This window comes from Gekko japonicus, unplaced genomic scaffold (genome assembly GCF_001447785.1).
Source record: "Gekko japonicus isolate JY-2015 unplaced genomic scaffold, Gekko_japonicus_V1.1 scaffold1074, whole genome shotgun sequence".
Lineage (NCBI taxonomy): Eukaryota > Metazoa > Chordata > Lepidosauria > Squamata > Gekkonidae > Gekko > Gekko japonicus.
Window position 1 is genome coordinate 270,884 of NW_015175391.1, and position 18,460 is coordinate 289,343.

Here is an 18,460-nt window from a genome sequence, read left to right on the forward strand (position 1 = left end):
GCCGGCCTTGCAGGTCCACCGCCGGGCCCCTCATGTGGCTCGACAGTGGAGCTGCAAGGCCGGCGGTGACGGCCGGGACTGTTGGGGGCGGGGGGTGTGGCCTTATGACACACTTCCGGTGATGTCAGGGGGTGTGGCATATGCTAATGAGTTATGCTAATGAGTTCCCCTAGCTCTTTTTCTACGAAACGACCCCTGAATCATAGGCTCACCATAGGACAGAAGTGACTTGTCAGCACAACAACACACACACACATAAGATTATTGAAATCAAGAATGCTGATCTCTGCATTGGATCCTGGTCAAAATGTACAAAGTGGTCCTTGTATGATGTGGGCGGAGGTTGATGAGGCTAAATCCTCTACTTCATTGATGAACAAACGGAGTTACATATCACAGTTCTATATACAGGAGTGGTTTGTTAAATTAGCATGCAAAATAGTGAGGATACTTTTTTTTTAACAGATCAAAAGAATGACAAGCTTAGTTCCTGGTTATCATCTGTTTCGGTTCAGTGGGGGGCAGGAGACAACATAGGTAATAAATATGTTAGAACTGGAGACTGAGGGCTCTTTTTGTAGCAGGAACTCCTTTGCATATTAGGCGACACACCCCTAATGTAGCCAATCCTCCAAGAGCTTACAGTAGCCCCTGTAAGAAGAGCTCTGTAAGCTCTTGGGGGATTGGCTACATTAGGGGTGTGTTGCCTAATATGCAAAGGAGTTCATGCTACACAAAGAGCCCTAAGATTGTGTCCTAATTTGTGAGAATCCCATCCATAGACTGCATCCATCTCCTTTCAAGCATGGAGGTGAATTTTACAGCATCTTGGCTGTGTTGAGTGTTTTCCTTCTCCCCAAAACGAAGAACTGCATTTACCATTCCAAATTACATTACATATTATGTTCTTAATTGCTAAGAGTAGTAATAACATTTTGCTTCAATAAAACATGGAGGTAACTGACAAAATCCTTTTCCTGGGATATGATACGTCATTCCATTTCTCGTCTGACAAAGTGTGCATGCACACGGAAGCCCACACCTTGAATAAAACTTTGTTGGTCTTAAAGGTGCCACTGGACTCTAGCTGTGTTCTAAACCTTTCCCCCATTTACAGTGGCCATCGCTATGGTCATTCTGTTTTGGGAACAGGCACCGTGGACCAGGAGGAAATCCGATGGCCCGTTTGTGCTAGTATGCAACAGTCAAGTATAGATTCTGTCTCCCGGCATATTGCCGCTTGACCCCTCTGAGATGTTTGCAGAGTCATTGTCATGATCTGTCTAGCAGACTGCTCTTTTTTAAAAAAAAAACCAGTTTATTAGGATATAATACAAACATAATGTCCAAACATATATCAAATCTCATACACTTATATATCCTACCCTCCTCCCTCTCCCCCCTTTCTTGGCTTCCCACAGTGCTCCAACCTCCAGCTCAATTCTTAAATTTCCTCAAACCTCTCTTTCCCCCTATTTTACATCTACAGGTAACTTATCCTTCATTTGTTATCCTTATACGTTATCTATTTTCTACTGTCTTCCAGTTTTCAATAATTCTCAAAGCAAAGTAAATTGTCTTTTACACCCCAGTATTTCTCCAAATAGTCTTTAAAGTCTTTCCAGTCTGCAAAAAATTCTTCTGCCCCTTTATGATGGTCTTTGTAAATGGGTGTCTTTCAGCCAACTTCTGTGGTAAAAACCTTTAAACCGGAAACTATTTCTCGCTGTTTCTCTTCTTTGTAGTTCCTGTGGAAGACCCAATCAGGGAAATAACGGAATACATGGACCCCGGTCACGAGGAGGTCTGGGAGAAGGGTCCATGCAATAAACAGATTGCCTTCTTGATATTGCGAGAAGGAGACCAGGTGAATTTCTTCCGTGTTATAGACAGGGGAGATGGAACGATAACCCCGTTATCTGAATCGTTAAGGTATATTGTCCTTTATTTCTTCCTCGGGGGGTCTTCTGGATATTACGTAGAAACATAGAGCTGGAAGGGCTCCCAAAGGTCACCCAGTCCAACCCCCTTTACAGTAGGAAATTCTCAGCTCCTCCCTCCTGGCAACCCCTGCTCAGTTTTCTCATTCAAAGGATATTGATTACTGTAAGAGTTTCCCTTGAATCTGAAGATGACTAGAACAATACAATGCCACAAGGGAATTGGCTCGAGCCCCTTGTTGTTACATTGACTTGTGTTTTCCTTTATTTCTCGCATCTTTCAATGAGAATAATCTCACATGCCCGTGTGTTCTGACTCTCTAACCACCGTAACACACCGGCTCCCTTATGCTAAGTTTTCTCTGGAACCTTTGGCAGAACTTTTAACAAACGCTCTTGGGAAGTGCAGTATGGACTCAGTGTTAATACATTTTAATTGCTTGTGTGACGTCATTGTTTCATAGCTGGGTTTGGTGTACTGGTTAGGAGTGCAGACTCTAATCTGGGAGGACCGGGTTTGATTCCCCACTCCTCCACGTGCAGCTGCTGGTGTGACCGTGGGTCAGTCACACGTTCTCTCAGACCGGTTCTCTCAAGGAAAAAAGCGGTTCTCTCAAGGACAGTTCTCGAGAGAGCTCTCTCAGCCCCACCTACCTTACAGGGTGTCTGTTGTGGGGAGTGGAAGGGAAAGGAATTGTAAGTCACCCTGAGACTCCTTTGGGTAGTAAAGGGCAGGGTATAAATCCAATTTCCTCATCATCATCCTTCTCTTCTTCTTCTTGTGAGCGCTGATGATGTGTTCTTAAACCTCTAACGTGGAAACTGTGGTTGCGCTTTCTTCCTAGCGGTGGTTCAGTTTATAATTTGTACCCTGACGATGACGAAGATGCGGAGGCCTCCCCCTCTGGCCAGCAGATCATTGAGAACTCTATTACAATGAATAAAATGAAGCTGCTCAAGGCCAAGATGGAGAGCATGAATCTCGGCAAAAAGGTGAAGCTGTGCCCACTCTCCCGCGCTGCCCCCTCCCGCACCACTTGTGCCTCCGCATTCCGGCTCCTTCTAAAGAGTGGGCTGCCCGCCTTTCTCCCGTGGCCCTCCGTTTTCCTCACTGCTCCGTTAAAGGGAGTGATGGCCTTGTTGGCTGTAGAAAGTCGGAGACCCCATAAGAGAAGGTAAATGGCCAGCAGAAACCCTGATGGCTCTGTGATAATCGTTCTCGTTTGATCGCGTCACTCAACTATATTCTTAGGTCATTATTGGAGTAGAACGGGGTACCGCAGTGGGGTGCCTGTGGGTGCCTTCGGGCCCACTACGTGTTTTCAGGAAATGGGGGGGGCTGGGAGGGGGGGGCTTTCATCCAGCAAGGCTTCTGATTGGCCGTTGGAGATCTGATTGGCTGTGCAGGTTTTTTAAAAATGTTGCTTTGGCAGTCGCTGCTGTCACCGCATGAGGATCGTCACTGTGTGACTGGAGGTTGGCTGCAGCACCAAACAAAGGTTAGTGAAAAGGAGGGCCACTGCTTTTTACTTGTGAATACTGTGGGAACACAATCAAAGAAGGAAATTTTGGGACCATAAGTTTATTTTATAATCACTGGGCTAGTGATTGCACTTTAAAGGTCTTATGTGCATATTTATCCTGTCCCTGGCGATTTTACTTCTGAACAATTTACTTCATGGTCCTTATTGAATCTATACTTTGTATATATTTCTGATTGTGTTTATGTGAATATAATTATTAACCATCTTGCCACATATGTATGACCTCTGAGGAAGGCCTATTTGGCCGAAACGCGTAAGGTCAACTTTTTAAGCCCTTGATATTGTTATGTTTTATATACATTGGTTGTAATTGGGCCCCTATATATGTTTTAAATTTGTTATTATCAATAAATACATGTGCCTCTTTTTATGGAAAGGTTTTAATATTGGCCCTCCTTTTCACTAACCTTTGTTTGGTTCTGGAGTTTATTGTTAGGTTCAGTTTTTTCCCCTTCTTGTTTCTGCTGGTTGGCTGCAGCAGCCATTTTGGGGCTGGCTCTGCCTTCAGCAGCAGCCATTTTGTGTCTGCGTCCACCACACTGTGTCAGAATTCCAAAGGTGCCCACAGGCTCAAAAAGGTTGGGGACCCCTGGAATAGAATTTGCTTACTAAAATTAGCAGGGGTCATTCTGTAGAGAAAGAGGTGCAGGAGCTTATTAGAATAACATTAGCATATGCCACGCCCCCTGACATCACCGGAAGCGTGTCAGAAGGGGAAGCAAAAAGGGGGGGGGCATCTTCAGAAGCCTCCCCTTCCCTTCCTCAGCTGCCAAGGCGGTCTTGCGGAGGAAGCAAAGAGAGAAGGGGTTTAAAGTTTAAACCCCTTCTCTCTCGAGTTGCGCCGCAACAGCGGCATGGTCTTTCCATTGTATTCTATGGGGCCATAGGATACAATAGGAGATCGTGCCGCCACTGTGGCGCGACTGTAGAGAGAAGGGGCTTAAACGTTAAACCCCTTCTCTTTTCGCTTCCTCCGCAAGCCCGCTGGGAGCTAGAGGCAGGGTTTGCCGCCACCGCCATTTGTGCCTGCTCCTGGGCTGCCGGAACGCTGCTCCAGCTCGTTCCAGCCCCAAATGACCCCTGAAAATTAGAATCCGAACGACTTCAGCATAATGTTGGCCAACATTTATTAGCCAGGGCTTTAACCTCAGACCTCATTACAAAGGGCATCCAAGTTAGGCCTGAGAGCGGGGAGGGCGTTGTTGGGTGACTGGAGACTGGCGTTAATTCTAAGTACGGAAAGTGGGCTTTAAGACCACTTCCTCCTCCTCGGGCTCTGTGTTTCTGAGATAAAGAGTACTCTCTCGGCGCAAGAAACCTAGCATCTCTTTGTAGCAATTTTGGAATTGATGGCTGATGCCGCCATTCAGGTGACAATAACCGTCCCTTCTGTTTCCTTTCTCTCAGCCGAAGAAGCTTGTGAAAGTGTTTCCCCACCCGCCAGCGGCTCCTCGTCCGGCCAGCGGATCAGTGGCGGCCGCTCGCCACCGTTTTTTCCAGGCGCTCCCTCAGATCGGACAGTCTCGCTTTCCGCCCCCCGGCAATCCGTTTGCCTCAGAATCGCCTCCAAAAGCACCTTCCGTTTTGGGCACGGCTGGTAGGAGGGTGCCCGCCATTACCAGTGACTTCTTTACGGGAAATGACCGCTGGGAGGCCAGCCCCCAGCCTCAGTCAGTCGGGACCCTCAGGCTGACACCCAGAACTCCGCGTTCAGAAAAAGAAGCCGCTAAATTTCCCACAGACGATACGGTGTTCATCCGAGCTCCGCCTCCAGGTTCTGAAAAAAGCACTGAAAATGGCAGGGCAGAAAACGAGAGCGGTCATGTTTTTCTCCCAGATCTCAGCAGCACAGATTTACACGCCACAGAAGAAAAGCCAGACTTGGTCCCAAACAGGGATGCTGTGACATTGACAGAATCAAATGCCGCTGAACTGTGCGGTGAACTATTTGCAGGAAAGGTGATCCCAGCACCGACGGGGATGTTTGCTGGGGATGAAGACTGCAACGCTGCGGAACTTCCTGGCAAGCCCAATACAGAACTGTTGACCTCCGGCACAGCAGAGGCTTGTATTCCGAACTTTCACGAATTAAGTTCTCAGAAGAACACATGCCATTCCCATCTTCAGGGCTCATCCCAAGGGACAAGCTGCAGTCCTCAGAAGCCTCCACTCCCATCACGGTCCTTCGAGGCCGGTAACTTCAGGCCTGCCGCTCCTCCGCATGTATTGCGATCGCTGGAGGTGCACGGCTCGACGGACTCCTCTTCCGCCAGGAGCCCTAGGTACCCCGGTGTCAGAATAGACTCACCTGGCAAAAGACCTGATATCCATTCTAAAGCGGAGGCCAGGGAAATGGCAGGAGTTGCTGTCAAAGCATCCAAAGAACCCGTCGTTTCTGCAAATAACGTAGGATTTCTGTCCTCACTGGCCCGGAGCACAAACAGGGACGGTTTGCAGAATCCCCGTGGCGCGAGCCGCTTTCGGACTTCTGGCATTGCACTGACTACACTCTTCCAGCATTTTCAGGACGACAGCTTCAGAATGGCCTCTCCCCACAATGACGTGCCTGGATATTTTTTAGTAAGTACGACGTAAGCTCTCTAAATCGAAGGAACCCTTCCCGTGATGCCTGGAAAGTTTGGTCTGTGTTTCTCCCTTCCTGTGAGGTTGGTTAGTTTTTGCGCCCCCCCCCCCTTTCACTGAATCAATTAAATTAATACCATCAGCAGAAACAATGAAGTTCGATATTGGAGTAATTGGCAAACTGGTCCCAGATTAAGTAAAGGTAAAGGTTCCCTTGCTCGAAAGCCAGTCGAATCCGACTCTAGGGTTGCAGTGCTCATCTCCGTTTCCAAGCCGAAGAGCCAGCGCTGTCCGAAGACGTTTCCGTGGTCATGTGGCCGGCATGACTAAACACCGAGGCGCATGGAATGCTGTTACCTTCCCACCGAAGTGGTACCTATTTATCTACTTGCAATTTCTTGCTTTCGAACGGCTAGGTTGGCAGGAGGGTCCCAGATTACACACCAATTAATAAGTACAGATGTTTTACATTTAATGCCAATAAATTCTATGCTGGAAAGGACGCCAGATTGCAACATGTGATCTCAGCAGTTTCGCCCTTTCATGGATATTTAAAATATTAACAGCATTTATTTACTTAAATATATATATATATACCACTGCACTCTCCAGAGCCTGCCCAAGGTGGCCGTTGACATGAAATAATAGATTTGGGTAGATAGCCGTGCTGGTCTGAAGCAGTAGAACAAAGTTTGAGTCTACTTAAAATCAAAACAGGTAATGACTAAAACCCATCATCTGTCTGGATTTATACCCCGCCCTTCACTTGGAGTCTCAGAGCGGCTTACAAACTCCTTTCCCTTCCCCTCCCCACAACAGACACCCTGGGAGGTGGGTGGGGCTGAGAGAGCCCTGATGGAAACTGCTCTTTTTCAAGAACAGCTGTGCCAGAACTATGGCTTGCCCAAGGTCATCCAGCAGCTGCAAGTGGAGGAGTGGGGAATCAAACCCGGTTCTCCCAGATTAGAGTCCGCACACTTAACCACTACACCAAACTGGCAACCAGCAGTATAAAATCAGCATTAAACCAGCCAACCCAACAGTATAACCAGCAGTATAAAATCAGCATTAAACCAGCCAACCCAACAGTATAACCAGCAGTATAAAATCAGCATTAAAGCAAAAGGAGGAGTAGACAGAAAACAGTAATGTAGACACGATTCTGCACTATCAAACCAGATAAATAGGTAGCAAAATCTGTTTTGGTCCTTTCATCCCTTGCATCCAAAAAATGAATACATTTTTCCCCCTCTCTGCTGCACAGGATTTGTAAATCAATGCGCTTCTAAGAGAATAGACAGAAAGGTAGATACATTTCAACAGGGAGGGGCATTCCACAGGTGTGGAGCCACCACTGAGAAGGTCTCCTGTCTAGACAAAGCCTCCCCCCCCTTTCCATGGTCAGGGGCACCCGGAGTAAGTGCTTGAGATTGGGAACTTCACTGGGGAGAACTGGACAATATGGGAAGAGGGGTCTTTCAGGTACCATGGTCTGAAACTATTTAGAGCCTTAAAATTAAAGTAGTTTCAAGTAATTGACAAGCAGTCAGTGCAGAGCTCTCAGCACAGGGGAGACGTACTCCCTCTGTGCTACCGTAGACACTGGTCTGGCAACTGCCTTTTGGACTCGTTCAGGGGTCATTTTGTAGAAAAAGAGGTGCAGGAGCTCATTAGCATAACTTATTTGCAGATGCCACGCCCCCTGTCATTACCGGAAGTGTGTCAGAAGGCAACACCCACCGCTCAGGTTCCACTGGACTGTTTTGGATTGCTAGCTATTGGGGGGTGGGGAACATGCAGATCTGTCCTTGCAGAGGAGGGAGAGCTTGTACCTGAATAAAACTTGGTCTTAAAGGTGCCACTGGACTGTTTTGGGCCGGGGCGCCGGGGGGGGGGAGCTCTGCAACTTACCTGGCTGCTTCTCACTCTGACTGAGGGCTGCTGGGAGCAGGGGGTGGGGCTTGTTGCATGTACCCACCCCCTGGGCTCTTTACTGCCGGAGCACCGCTCCTGTGCGCTCCTGCAGGAAATGACCCCTGGACTCGTTGAAGTTTCAGGCCAGTCCTCAAGGCAGTCCTGGGTGTGGCCAGAGTCTCGGCCGACGTGGACAGATCCGTCTTCAAGGAACCAGGCCCAGGCTGATTGGAGGCACGGCATGTGACAGTAAAGCTGAGCTTCCAACTGTAGGCCCGGTCCCAGCAGTATCCCAAGATGCATCCCCGCTGTGGCATCTTGGGGATGCAAGGTCCCAGGTCCAATCCCCGGCATCTCCAGTTCGAAGGACCAGGCAGCAGGTGATGTGGAAGACCTCTGCCTGAGACCCTGGATAACAACCCCGCCAAGCTGAGTAGACGATACCGATGAACGGATGGGTCTGATTCAGTATAAGGCAACTTTGTGTGTGTGTGTGAGAGAGAGAGAGAGAGAAAACAAACCCTTCAGGGGGACCACAGCTCTCCAGGACAGACTGACTCCCCAGTCCTCTGTCGGCTTTGTCGCTGATCACTCATAGAATCATAGAGTTGGAAGGGGACCTCCAGGGTCATCTAGTCCAACCCCCTGCACAATGCAGGAAATTCAGAAATGCCTCCCCCCAAAAAAAACACCCCCAGTGACCCCTGCTCTACGCTCAGAAGATGACAAAAAACCTCCAGGATCTCCAGCCAAACTGGCCTGGAGAAAAATGGCTTCCTGACCCCAAAGTGGTGGTCAACGTTTTTATGGGCGTGCAGGAAAGGGCAGGAAATGCAGGAAATTCACAAATGCCTCCCCCCCCCCAAGAACCCCCAGTGACCCCTGCTCTACGCTCAGAAGATGACAAAAAACCTCCAGGATCTCCATCCAAACTGGCTTGGAGAAAAATGGCTTCCTGACCCCAAACTGGCGATCAACATTTCCCTGGGCGTGCAGGAAAGGGCCACAAGAACTAAGCACCGAGGCAACCCTTCCTGCCCTCCCTCTCATGATCTGCTTAAGTTCACAGAATCCGCATTGCTGTCAGATGGCTCTCTAGCCTCTGTTTGAAAACCTCAAAAGAAGGAGAGCCCACCAGCTCCCGAGGACATATCTGCTCCAGAAGGATACTGTGGTAATTGGTACTGAAAGCCCCAGGGAGAGTTCCAGGAGACCATACTGGGATAAAAAGGTAAAGGTAAAGGTCTCCCTTGCTCGAAAGCCAGTCGAGTCCGACTCTAGGGTTGCAGTGCTCATCTCCGTTTCAAAGCCAAAGAGCCAGCGCTGTCCGAAGACGTTTCCGTGGTCACGTGGCCGGCATGACTAAACACCGAGGCGCACGGAACGCTGTGACCTTCCCACTGAAGTGGTACCTATTAATCTACTTGCAATGTCTTGCTTTCGAACTGCTAGGTTGGCAGGAGCTGGAACTAGAGACGGGAGCTCACCCCGTCATGCGGCACACTCAGGTCTTGAACTGCTAAACTACTGACCTTCCACAGCCTCCAGTTCAGCGTCTTAACCACTTGAGCCACTGCAGCTCCTCATACTGGGATACCCTCCCCCTTATCACGCTCCTGGCCATGATCAACACTCAGGATGTCCAAGGCTATTTCCATTCCAAGCCTAGGTGCTGTTGAAATTCAGTGGAATGATAATTGCTTAATATGCTTTAAACACTTGGATGCATAGCTATCCTTGATCGTTTAGGAAACATCTGGCCAACTGAAGGAGAGGCATTTGGTTTCCCGCTATTTGGCCTTCTCCGTGTTCATGTTTGGGATTTGTTGTAATCTAGGATGTCCCTTCAACACAAAGATGATACTGAAGCTTAGCGTGTACATTTGACGTAATTCTGCATTTGGAGTTGGAAACACTCCCTGTTAACTCAAACGTGTAGCAAAAGGAGGAGGAACTATAAAAAAGAAGGTATAATTTAATTTCCGTCTGGAAGACTAATTTATGCAGCAGCCAAATCGCCGGCTCACAACTTCAGTGCCGGTAGCTCACAAAGTAGAATTTTTGCTCTCAAGACTCCACCGCTTAGAAGGGAGCATTGGTTGTTGTTCAGTCGCACAGTCGAGTCCGACTCTTTGCGACCCCATGGACAAGATCTCACCAGGCCCTCCTGTCTTCCGCCGTCCTCTGAAGTTTGTTCAATTTCATGTTCGTTGCATCTATGACACTGTCTAACCATCTCATCCTTTGCCATCCCCGTCTTCTTTGACCTTCAGTCTTTCCCAGCATCAGGGTCTTCTCCAGTGAGTGCTCCCTTCTCATTTGGTGGCCAAAGTATTTGAGCTTCAGTTTCATTATCTGGCCTTCCAGGGAACAGTCCGGGTTGATTTCTTTTAGGATTGACTAATTTGATCTCCTTGCAGTCCAAGGGACTCTCAAGTGTCTTCTCCAGCACCATAGTTCAAAAGAATCTATTCTTCGGCGCTCGGCCTTCCTTACAGTCCAACTCTCGCAGCCATACATGACTACTGGGAATACCATTGCTTTGACCATGCGGACTTCGAGATCAGCATGCGTTCAGCCACTTTGCTTTTAGAGGAAACAAGCTTGGGGAGCGGGGGGGGGGGTTCTACAAGGAATCACCAGTGTCGGGGAAACTGGAAAGGCTGGCTCAACTGGGAAACTCTGTCTTGAAGCTTGCTGAGCTGGGTGGGTAGAAGATCTGCATCTTGGTCGTCGGGCCCTCAGTTTCAAATTTCTAGCGTTGCGGCATAGGTGGCTTGCAGTGCTGGTTGCTGAGCCAGGCATCTGCCCGTCTAACCCTCAGATACAATAGCGGTGCAGCACAGGAGAGATGGATGTTTACTTCTCTCTTGCTGTGCTGTACAGGACCATTGGAGGGTCTGAGGTTGGGCATGCGTCCCCCAAACCCTAATCTCCCCCACCGTCAGTGTTCCCTCTAAGCTGAGTTAGTGTGAGCTAGCTCACAGTTTTTTTAGCCTCCGGCTCACACATGGACACCACGTTGGGGATCCCTGACATAGCATATACTCTAGCCTAGGAGAGAGCCATGACGTGGAGGAGAGAATGGGTTAAAACCGAGGGTGTAGACTTTCCAATTTCCTGGGGTGGGCTGGGGCTGGGCCAGAGGCAGAACCCCTCCCTCCCAAACACAGCCCCTTCCGCCTGGAAGAAGAGCCTGGCTCCTTTCCTGCCCAGCGAGGTAGTCAGGATACAGTCCGAGGTCAAGAGCCAGTCACGCAAGTTAGCCATAAACCAAGTCCAATACACAAAACAAGAGCGGGATGGTCAAGGTACAGTCCAAGGTCAAGAGCCAGGCAAGCAAACCAACCGGGAAACCAAGTTCAAAGCACAAACCGTTAGGGTCATCAGGAAACCAGAGTCCAAAAGAGTCAAGAGCCAGAGAGTCAAAAGCTTTGGGGTGCAGAGTCGAAGTGTGGTCGTTCGAGCCGAGGTCAAGGAGCCGAGAAAATCCAGACAGGAACCAGGAGTGGGGATCACGAGTGAGGAGGTGCAGAGCTTTCGTCCGAAGAGACTAGTTGCTGGCACGATTTGTCGGCGTGAGGGCGTGGGTTAGATAGCCCATAAACCTGCTCGCAATTAGCGTGCCTCAAGCGAGTCCCGGCTCCTGCTAATACTTGGGGCTGAATGAGCGCCTATCACACATGCGTGCCTCTCGCCCTCTGGCTGCCATCTCCCGGCGGCACTGTTCTCTCAAGCAGGATACCAGTGGAGGCGAATCAGGAGGGGAGCTGTCCGGGCGTGCATCTGCCTCAGCTGTTGCCTGGGTAGCCTCTGGAATCTCAGCCCCCGTCAGGTGTGGGGGTTTCTGGCATTGAGAGCTCATCCTCAGCAGCACTTAGATCCTCTGCTGGGGCCGCTTGTTCGCACTCGGCGGGAGCTGCTTGCTCGCAGTCAGCAGGAGCCGTGACACTGTGATTTAATCCAAAATCAATAGATTTTCGCCATCCAAACCAGCCTTTACAACTCTGTCATGTCGTTCCATACTTAAGCCCTTGTTCCTTACTGACGGCACTGTATTTCTCATTTAAAAGTATTTAAGGAAAGGTGGATAACTGTTCATCGTATCTATCACCTTCTCTCCTTCTAACCAGCCTTTGACTATAATTAGGAATTCTCTTCCTACTTCATGCTTTGACTTGCTGGTATCAATATAATCTGATTATAAACCAATAATTGGGAAAAACCTGAGCTAAAAATGCTCTTAAAACATCTCCCAGATGGTTAACGTGGCTTGAACAGCTAGTAAACTTTGTTTTAATGTCCTTCACCTGGTATCTCAAAACTGCATCCATGATTATACCGTTTTTGTGTTTCTATTCACCTCTGTTTTCAAGGATCAGAGACGTTTACCATTTAAAAGAAATAATATGCTTGAATAATTATTTTGCTCCAATATTTGCTTTAACCTGAAACAGCATTTTGGGGGGTAAAATTTTGTAAAATGCTAAAGTTTGAAACATGCTGATACCAAAATGCTTTATCTCCATCTTTCCTCTTAACCCGCGTTTACAACAAATGCCATTTTTTTACTTTTTTTTTTTAGACCCCTGGGCATGGATTATGGAAATATCATGGCTACAGGGAAAAGAATAGGTGAGTAATACCATCAGAATTCTTATGGTGCAATGATACTTTCCTGTCCAATCAAAGTCCCAGCAGGGGATCAGGATAAATGCATTGCATATATGATGCTTTAATGAAACAAGAGCGAGTAGCCAGTGTGGTGTAGTGGTTAAGAGTGTGGACTGTAATCTGGGAGAACCAGGTTTGATTCCCCACTTCTCCACGTGCAGCTGCTGGTGTGACCTTGGGTCAGTCATAAGCTCTTTCAGAGCTGTTCTCTCAAGGGCAGTTCTCAAGAGAGCTCGCTCAGCCCCAACCTACCTCACAGGGTGTCTGTTGTGGGGAGGGGAAAGGAAAGGAGATGGTAAGCCGCTCTGAGACTCCTTCAAGTAGTGAAGGGCGAGGTATAAATCCAATCTCCTCCTCCTCCCCTTCTTTTTTCTATGATTGTATTCGAGAGTACATTTGTTTTCAATACTTGGTCTGATGTGTAATTACTTTGAACATCAAAGAAATTAGATTAGTACTTGTACCCAAAGAGAGGGCAATGATGTAAAATCTCGTTCTTTGGGTAAGTTTGTGCTAACTGTAAGGAAGGTGTCATTTGATTCAGAGGAGTTAACAAGCATTTCCTTCCTTCCTCAGACATGACTTTCTGTGACTCTTCTGGTCAATGGGCCCACTGACCAGAAGAGCCACAGTGGACATATAAGTCAATATTGACTGAACCGGGTATAGTTGAATACCATTAAAACTCTCTGCCATGGCAGTTGGCTGGGTGACCTGGGCACAATCATTCTCTCTCTCAGCCTAACTTGTTTCATGGGATTGTTGAGAGGATAAAATGGAGAAAGAGGAGACTATTGTAAGCCACTTTGGATCCCCTTGGGTAAAAAAGTAGGGTATAAAGGAAGGGAATTACTATAATTTATTTGTGAGCCTATGGTAACCCAATTAATGTCAGTAATTGTTGTTGTTTGGTGTAGTGGTTAAGTGTGTGGACTCTTATCTGGGAGAACTAGGTTTGATTCCCCACTCCTCCACTTGCACCGGCTGCATGACCTTGGGCAAGCCGTGGTTCTGATAAGAGCTGTTCTTGGAAAAGAGCAGTTTCTGTCAGAGCTCTCTCAGCCCCACCTACCTCACAGGGTGTCTGTTGTGGGGAGGGGAAGGGAAAGGAGACTGTCAGCCACTCTGAGACTCCAAGAGAAGGGCGGGGTATAAATCCAATCTCCTCCTCCTCCTCCTCCTCCTCCTCCTCCTCTTCTTCTTCTTCTTGTTATTTCAATAACTAAACCTTAGCATTTTACAAAATTTTACCCAAAAAAAGTTACTAGTCATGTAGTGTATACAGAGTTTTCCTTGGTCTTTCTCCGAAACATTAGTGTTTAAGTTAATTGTGCATTTTCCTCACTGACTTGTCCCAGATCTCTTGCCCATTACAGTATAATTCTTGTAACATACATTTTAATAATACGTATAGTCATGACGTTAATGGTTGCATTCTGGGGGTTTCATACCTATGTCCCAAATTTCAGGAACTCCCTAATTCCTAGTCCTAGTTTTTGTTTTAAAAAACAAACAAAAAAAATCTTAACCTGAAAATACAGAAGTCATAATGTGTACCAGCCCTGGCATTTCAGTCTTAATTTAATCAAGAAATAAATTACCTTCTTTATCAAAAATTTTCCATGCATCCGTGTTGGTCACAGAGGAAGAAATCTCCTAACCCAGAGGATCTGGGATCTCAGGGCGGGGCTTGCCACTGCTGCCATATGTGCCCGCTCCTGGGCTTGTTACTGCCAGAACGCCGTTCCGGCTCATTCCAGCTGGAAATGACCCCTGGCTGTATATCTGGTGATTAGGGTATGGGTTTATTTCAGTATCAATTGCTGTTGCTCTTGGGCTAATGTACTAAATAGAGAAATGGAACTGAAATTTAGAAATGACCTTCAGTAAGAGTCCCAACAGCACTGTTTCAGGGTTGTTAGGTAGTAATATTCTAGCCGCATGTTCAATTGAAAATCAATTTAAGACACTGTTTCTTACTGAGAAAATAGCCTTCTCCCCATGCAGACCTCTGCTGTTCTTGCATCATTATATAAATCCAGCCTCCTTCTCCTCCTCCTCCTCCTCCTCCTCCTCCTCTTCTTCTTCTTCTTCTTCTTCTTCCATTATTTCTCTGATTCTGTTCTTGATTTGCTTTTTGGAAAGCAGGTGATGCGGCTCATCTCCCACCTGTGAACGGTTCAGTTCAGACTAAAAAGAAAATAGCCAAGCACTGCTGCTTCTGCGGAAAGAAAACAGGATTAGCAACCAGCTATGAATGTAGGTATGTCGAGACTGCCTGTTAAAATGTGCATTTCATCAAACAAAAATATATTCCAAGCAATGAAAAGGGATTCCTCAACAGCAACGAGGTGGGAGGAAGGAGCGAAGTAACATTTCTGGCCCAGGTAGGTGATGGAGTTTGACACCGAGTTTATCATCAGCGTAGAGTCTGGGAAACGCCTCTTGTAAAGTTTGCTGCACTTCTGCTTCAAATCCTTGGGACCCAGGACCAGATCTTTCCCAGCTCACCTTTTTTTCCAGATCTGAATACCAAACGTAAAGTTAGGATCAGAACTGAAATCAGAGGATATGGGGGAAGGGATTCCAAAGAGCCATCTTTTAATCCAAGAAGTAAAGGTAAAGGTTCCCCTGCTCGAAAGCCAGTCGAATCCGACTCTAGGGTTGCGGTGCTTATCTCCGTTTCCAAGCCGAAGAGCCAGCGCTGTCCGAAGACGTTTCCGTGGTCACGTGGCCAGCATGACTAAACACCAAGGTGCACGGAACGCTGTTCCCTTCCCACCAAAGTGGTCCCTATTTATCTACTTGCAATTTCTTGCTTTCGAACTGCTAGGTTGGCAGGAGCTGGAACTAGAGACGGGAGCTCACTCCGTCATGCGGCACACTCGGGTCTTGAATCCAAGAAGTAGGTCCAGTTTATTCACCAGAGAGTAACATATGTCTTGCGGGTGACCTCCACGAAGAACAGCGGAGGTGAAACTAGCAGGGTTGGCCGCCACTGAAATGAACAGAATAGCAGCTACCCCGTGCAAGACAATAATTTAATTTTTTAATTTCTAAAATGTCTTGTTCATAACCCAAATTTACAAGATCAATAACATATTAAATCTGAGTCCATTCGCACCTTGGGGACTAACCAGATTTGCAGGGTACAAGGTTTCGATTGTCAGTGCTCCCTTCGTCAGATATAAGGTATTTGATCCAGGGAGCTCTGACTCTCGAAAGCTTCTACCCCCAAAATCTTGCTGGTTTCTAAGGCACTCCTGGACTTGAATCGAGCTGTTCTACTCCAGACCAACATCTGGCTACTCTCCGAAGTTATGTTAAACCCTGCTGTACCTTATGACAGTTCTTCCGTATGGGTTAACATAATACGCCAAATTAAATCCTGTTCACCATCATCCTCATTTCTGTGTAGGGCTGACAAAGTGACATACAAATAAAAAGGCTGTTAACTTTATCCACAAAATTCTCTTCTTCTTGGGATTTTCTTTTGTTTCCACGCCCTAGCAGAGGTTAGTCCTACCTTACTGTTTCGGATCCAGTGATGGTGCAGGGGGACAGCTGCCCGGCACTTGTGGTTTCCCATCTTGCCCCCCCCCGCCCCCGGCTGTTTACCATCCAGCTGAAACTGCCAGAGAGGTTGTCTAGAGCTTTGGAGTGAACCGTCACCAGATGTGCCAGCGAGTGTCCTGAGTGAACATCTGGAGGTGGTAATGGGCTGGAGGAGGGCCGGTGAACTTCATTTCGACAAGACTGAGCAGGCCACTAAGGGATTGAGGAGTCCACCTGATGGAACTTCTCCCGTAAGACTACATTTGCAACTTGAAGAAGTTATTGCCTGCAGCTGGAGGTTCTGTCTTTTTTTTTTTTTTGCTGTCTTCAGGTATAGCCACTGAGCTTGGGGAAATCTGCTAGTGTGGAATGACTGTATGCAGGGGTCATTTCGTCGAAAAAGAGGCGCAGGAGCTCATTAGCATAACTCATTAGCATAACTTGTTTGCGTATGCGACACCCCCTGGTGAGCTCCCATCTCTGACATCACCGGAAGCGTGTCAGAAGGCAACACCCACCGCTCAGGCTCCACTGGACTGTTTTGGATTGCTAGCTATTTGGGGGGGGGGGGGCAGGGGGGGGAACGTGCAGATCTGTCCTTGCAGAGGAGGGAGAGCTTGTACCTGAATAAAACTTGGTCTTTTTTTCTTTTCTTTTTTGAGCCCCGGAGGGGATTTTTTATTATTTTTTATCAAACTACAAAACTACTACAGAAAAAAGGGAAGGGGGGGCTACATATATAGGACAAAGCAAAACAACCCACTACTAACTAAAAACCCAAGAGAGGAGATCTTCAGTAGCTTAGTTACAACAAATCGTCATTTCATTTAGATTATTATAAACTGAGTCAAACATTTGTATCACTTTCTTTTTCTAGACAGTTAAATTTAAGAGTTAAAGAAAAAAAACCTTGGTCTTAAAGGGTGCCACTGGACTGTTTTGGACCGGGGGGGGGGGCTCTGCAACTTACCTGGCTGCTTCTTGCTCTGACTGAGGACTGCTGGGAGCAGGGGGTGGGGCTTGTTGCATGTGCCCGCCACCTGGGCTCTTTACTGCCGGAGCGCCGCTCCTGTGCGCTCCTGCAGGAAATGATCCCTGGCTGTATGTCTCATCCTGGCGAGCTGATGGTTAAACTTGGTGTCCATCTCTTGCTCCTTTTCCCTGAGATAACAGGGCCCTTTTGCACGGGGAGGAGAGGAGAGCCCAAAACGACCGGAGAAGCGCCACGGATCTTTCACGGATCTAGCTGCCAAGGCAATTGTGTCTCATCCATCACAGGGCCCAGGATGTTTTTTTGGGAAGACTGCTAACGCCTTCCCTTTCTGCCTTCAGATGCGGAAACAACTTCTGTGCAACTCACCGCTATGCAGAGACTCACTCCTGTACCTATGACTACAAGAACGCAGGACGGCGGTACTTGCAGGAGGCGAACCCTGTGGTCAGCACTCCCAAACTTCCCAAAATCTAAGCCGGGTTGCATGGCATGTATCCAGAATCCCGCGGCGCGGAGAGAAGCGGCAGCAGCCTGGACTGCGTTCCTTGGGCTGCGCTTTCAGTATAAGATTTGCCAAGTAGCCCAAAAGCTGCCAGGCTGCGTGTGACCGAAGAACAATGCAAACACGCCTGTCGCCGGGCATCCTTATTCCCGAGTGAATCGAAAGTTTTAAAAGTAGTTTTTAAAAATGTACATTCTGATTTAACTGTGTTATGTACGCCTTGTCTTCAGTGTTTTATATTTGAAAAAAGCTCTTTCACTAGACGAGTCTTTTAAAGATGCACTTTAATGGACGTTTTAATATATATTTTATATCCAGTCGTGAGGAGGGTCTGTAAGTGAGGACGTCAGGCCTTCTGTGTTCTACCGTGCTTTTTTTGTCCACACTGTGGTATCTTAAATTATTTCCGCAAGAAGTTCCTCTTTCTGTTGAGTCTGCCTTCCAGGGCTCAGGGAGTCTTGCGTCTGGTGCATCGGGTTCCGTGTGTCCCGGCAGCCCCATATTGGTTGTTGTCCAGTCTGGAAATACCTACAATGGTCAATATCCTACACTTTCTTATGCGGCAGATTTTTTTTTAACAAACAAGCTTCCCTCGATCTCCTCAAATAGAAGATGCAACTTATTCCCCCCTTTTCTAAGCCTAATTTTTTGGAAAGGCTTGACAACCTGGTTTGTTAGAAGTGTTGACTGCTGTTACGAGGGGGTGTGCGTGGAAAGCTGATAAAGAATCACATTTTCACACCGTTTTAAAAGA

The 18,460-nt window shown here is 47.6% G+C and overlaps 1 protein-coding gene across 1 annotated transcript in view; it reads left to right on the plus strand.

The window, feature by feature from the left end:
* Positions 1-18,121, plus strand: part of ZFAND4 (zinc finger, AN1-type domain 4) — a 37,990-nt gene extending 19,869 nt beyond the window's left edge. Inside the window, exons 2-7 of the mRNA XM_015425651.1 lie at positions 1,746-1,932; positions 2,786-2,933; positions 4,892-6,075; positions 12,567-12,616; positions 14,804-14,918; positions 17,543-18,121. Of these exons, the coding sequence (XP_015281137.1) occupies positions 1,746-1,932; positions 2,786-2,933; positions 4,892-6,075; positions 12,567-12,616; positions 14,804-14,918; positions 17,543-17,678 (1,820 nt within the window). The 3' untranslated portion in view covers positions 17,679-18,121. The remainder of the gene's footprint in view (positions 1-1,745; positions 1,933-2,785; positions 2,934-4,891; positions 6,076-12,566; positions 12,617-14,803; positions 14,919-17,542) is intronic.
* The last annotated feature ends 339 nt before the right edge of the window (positions 18,122-18,460 follow it).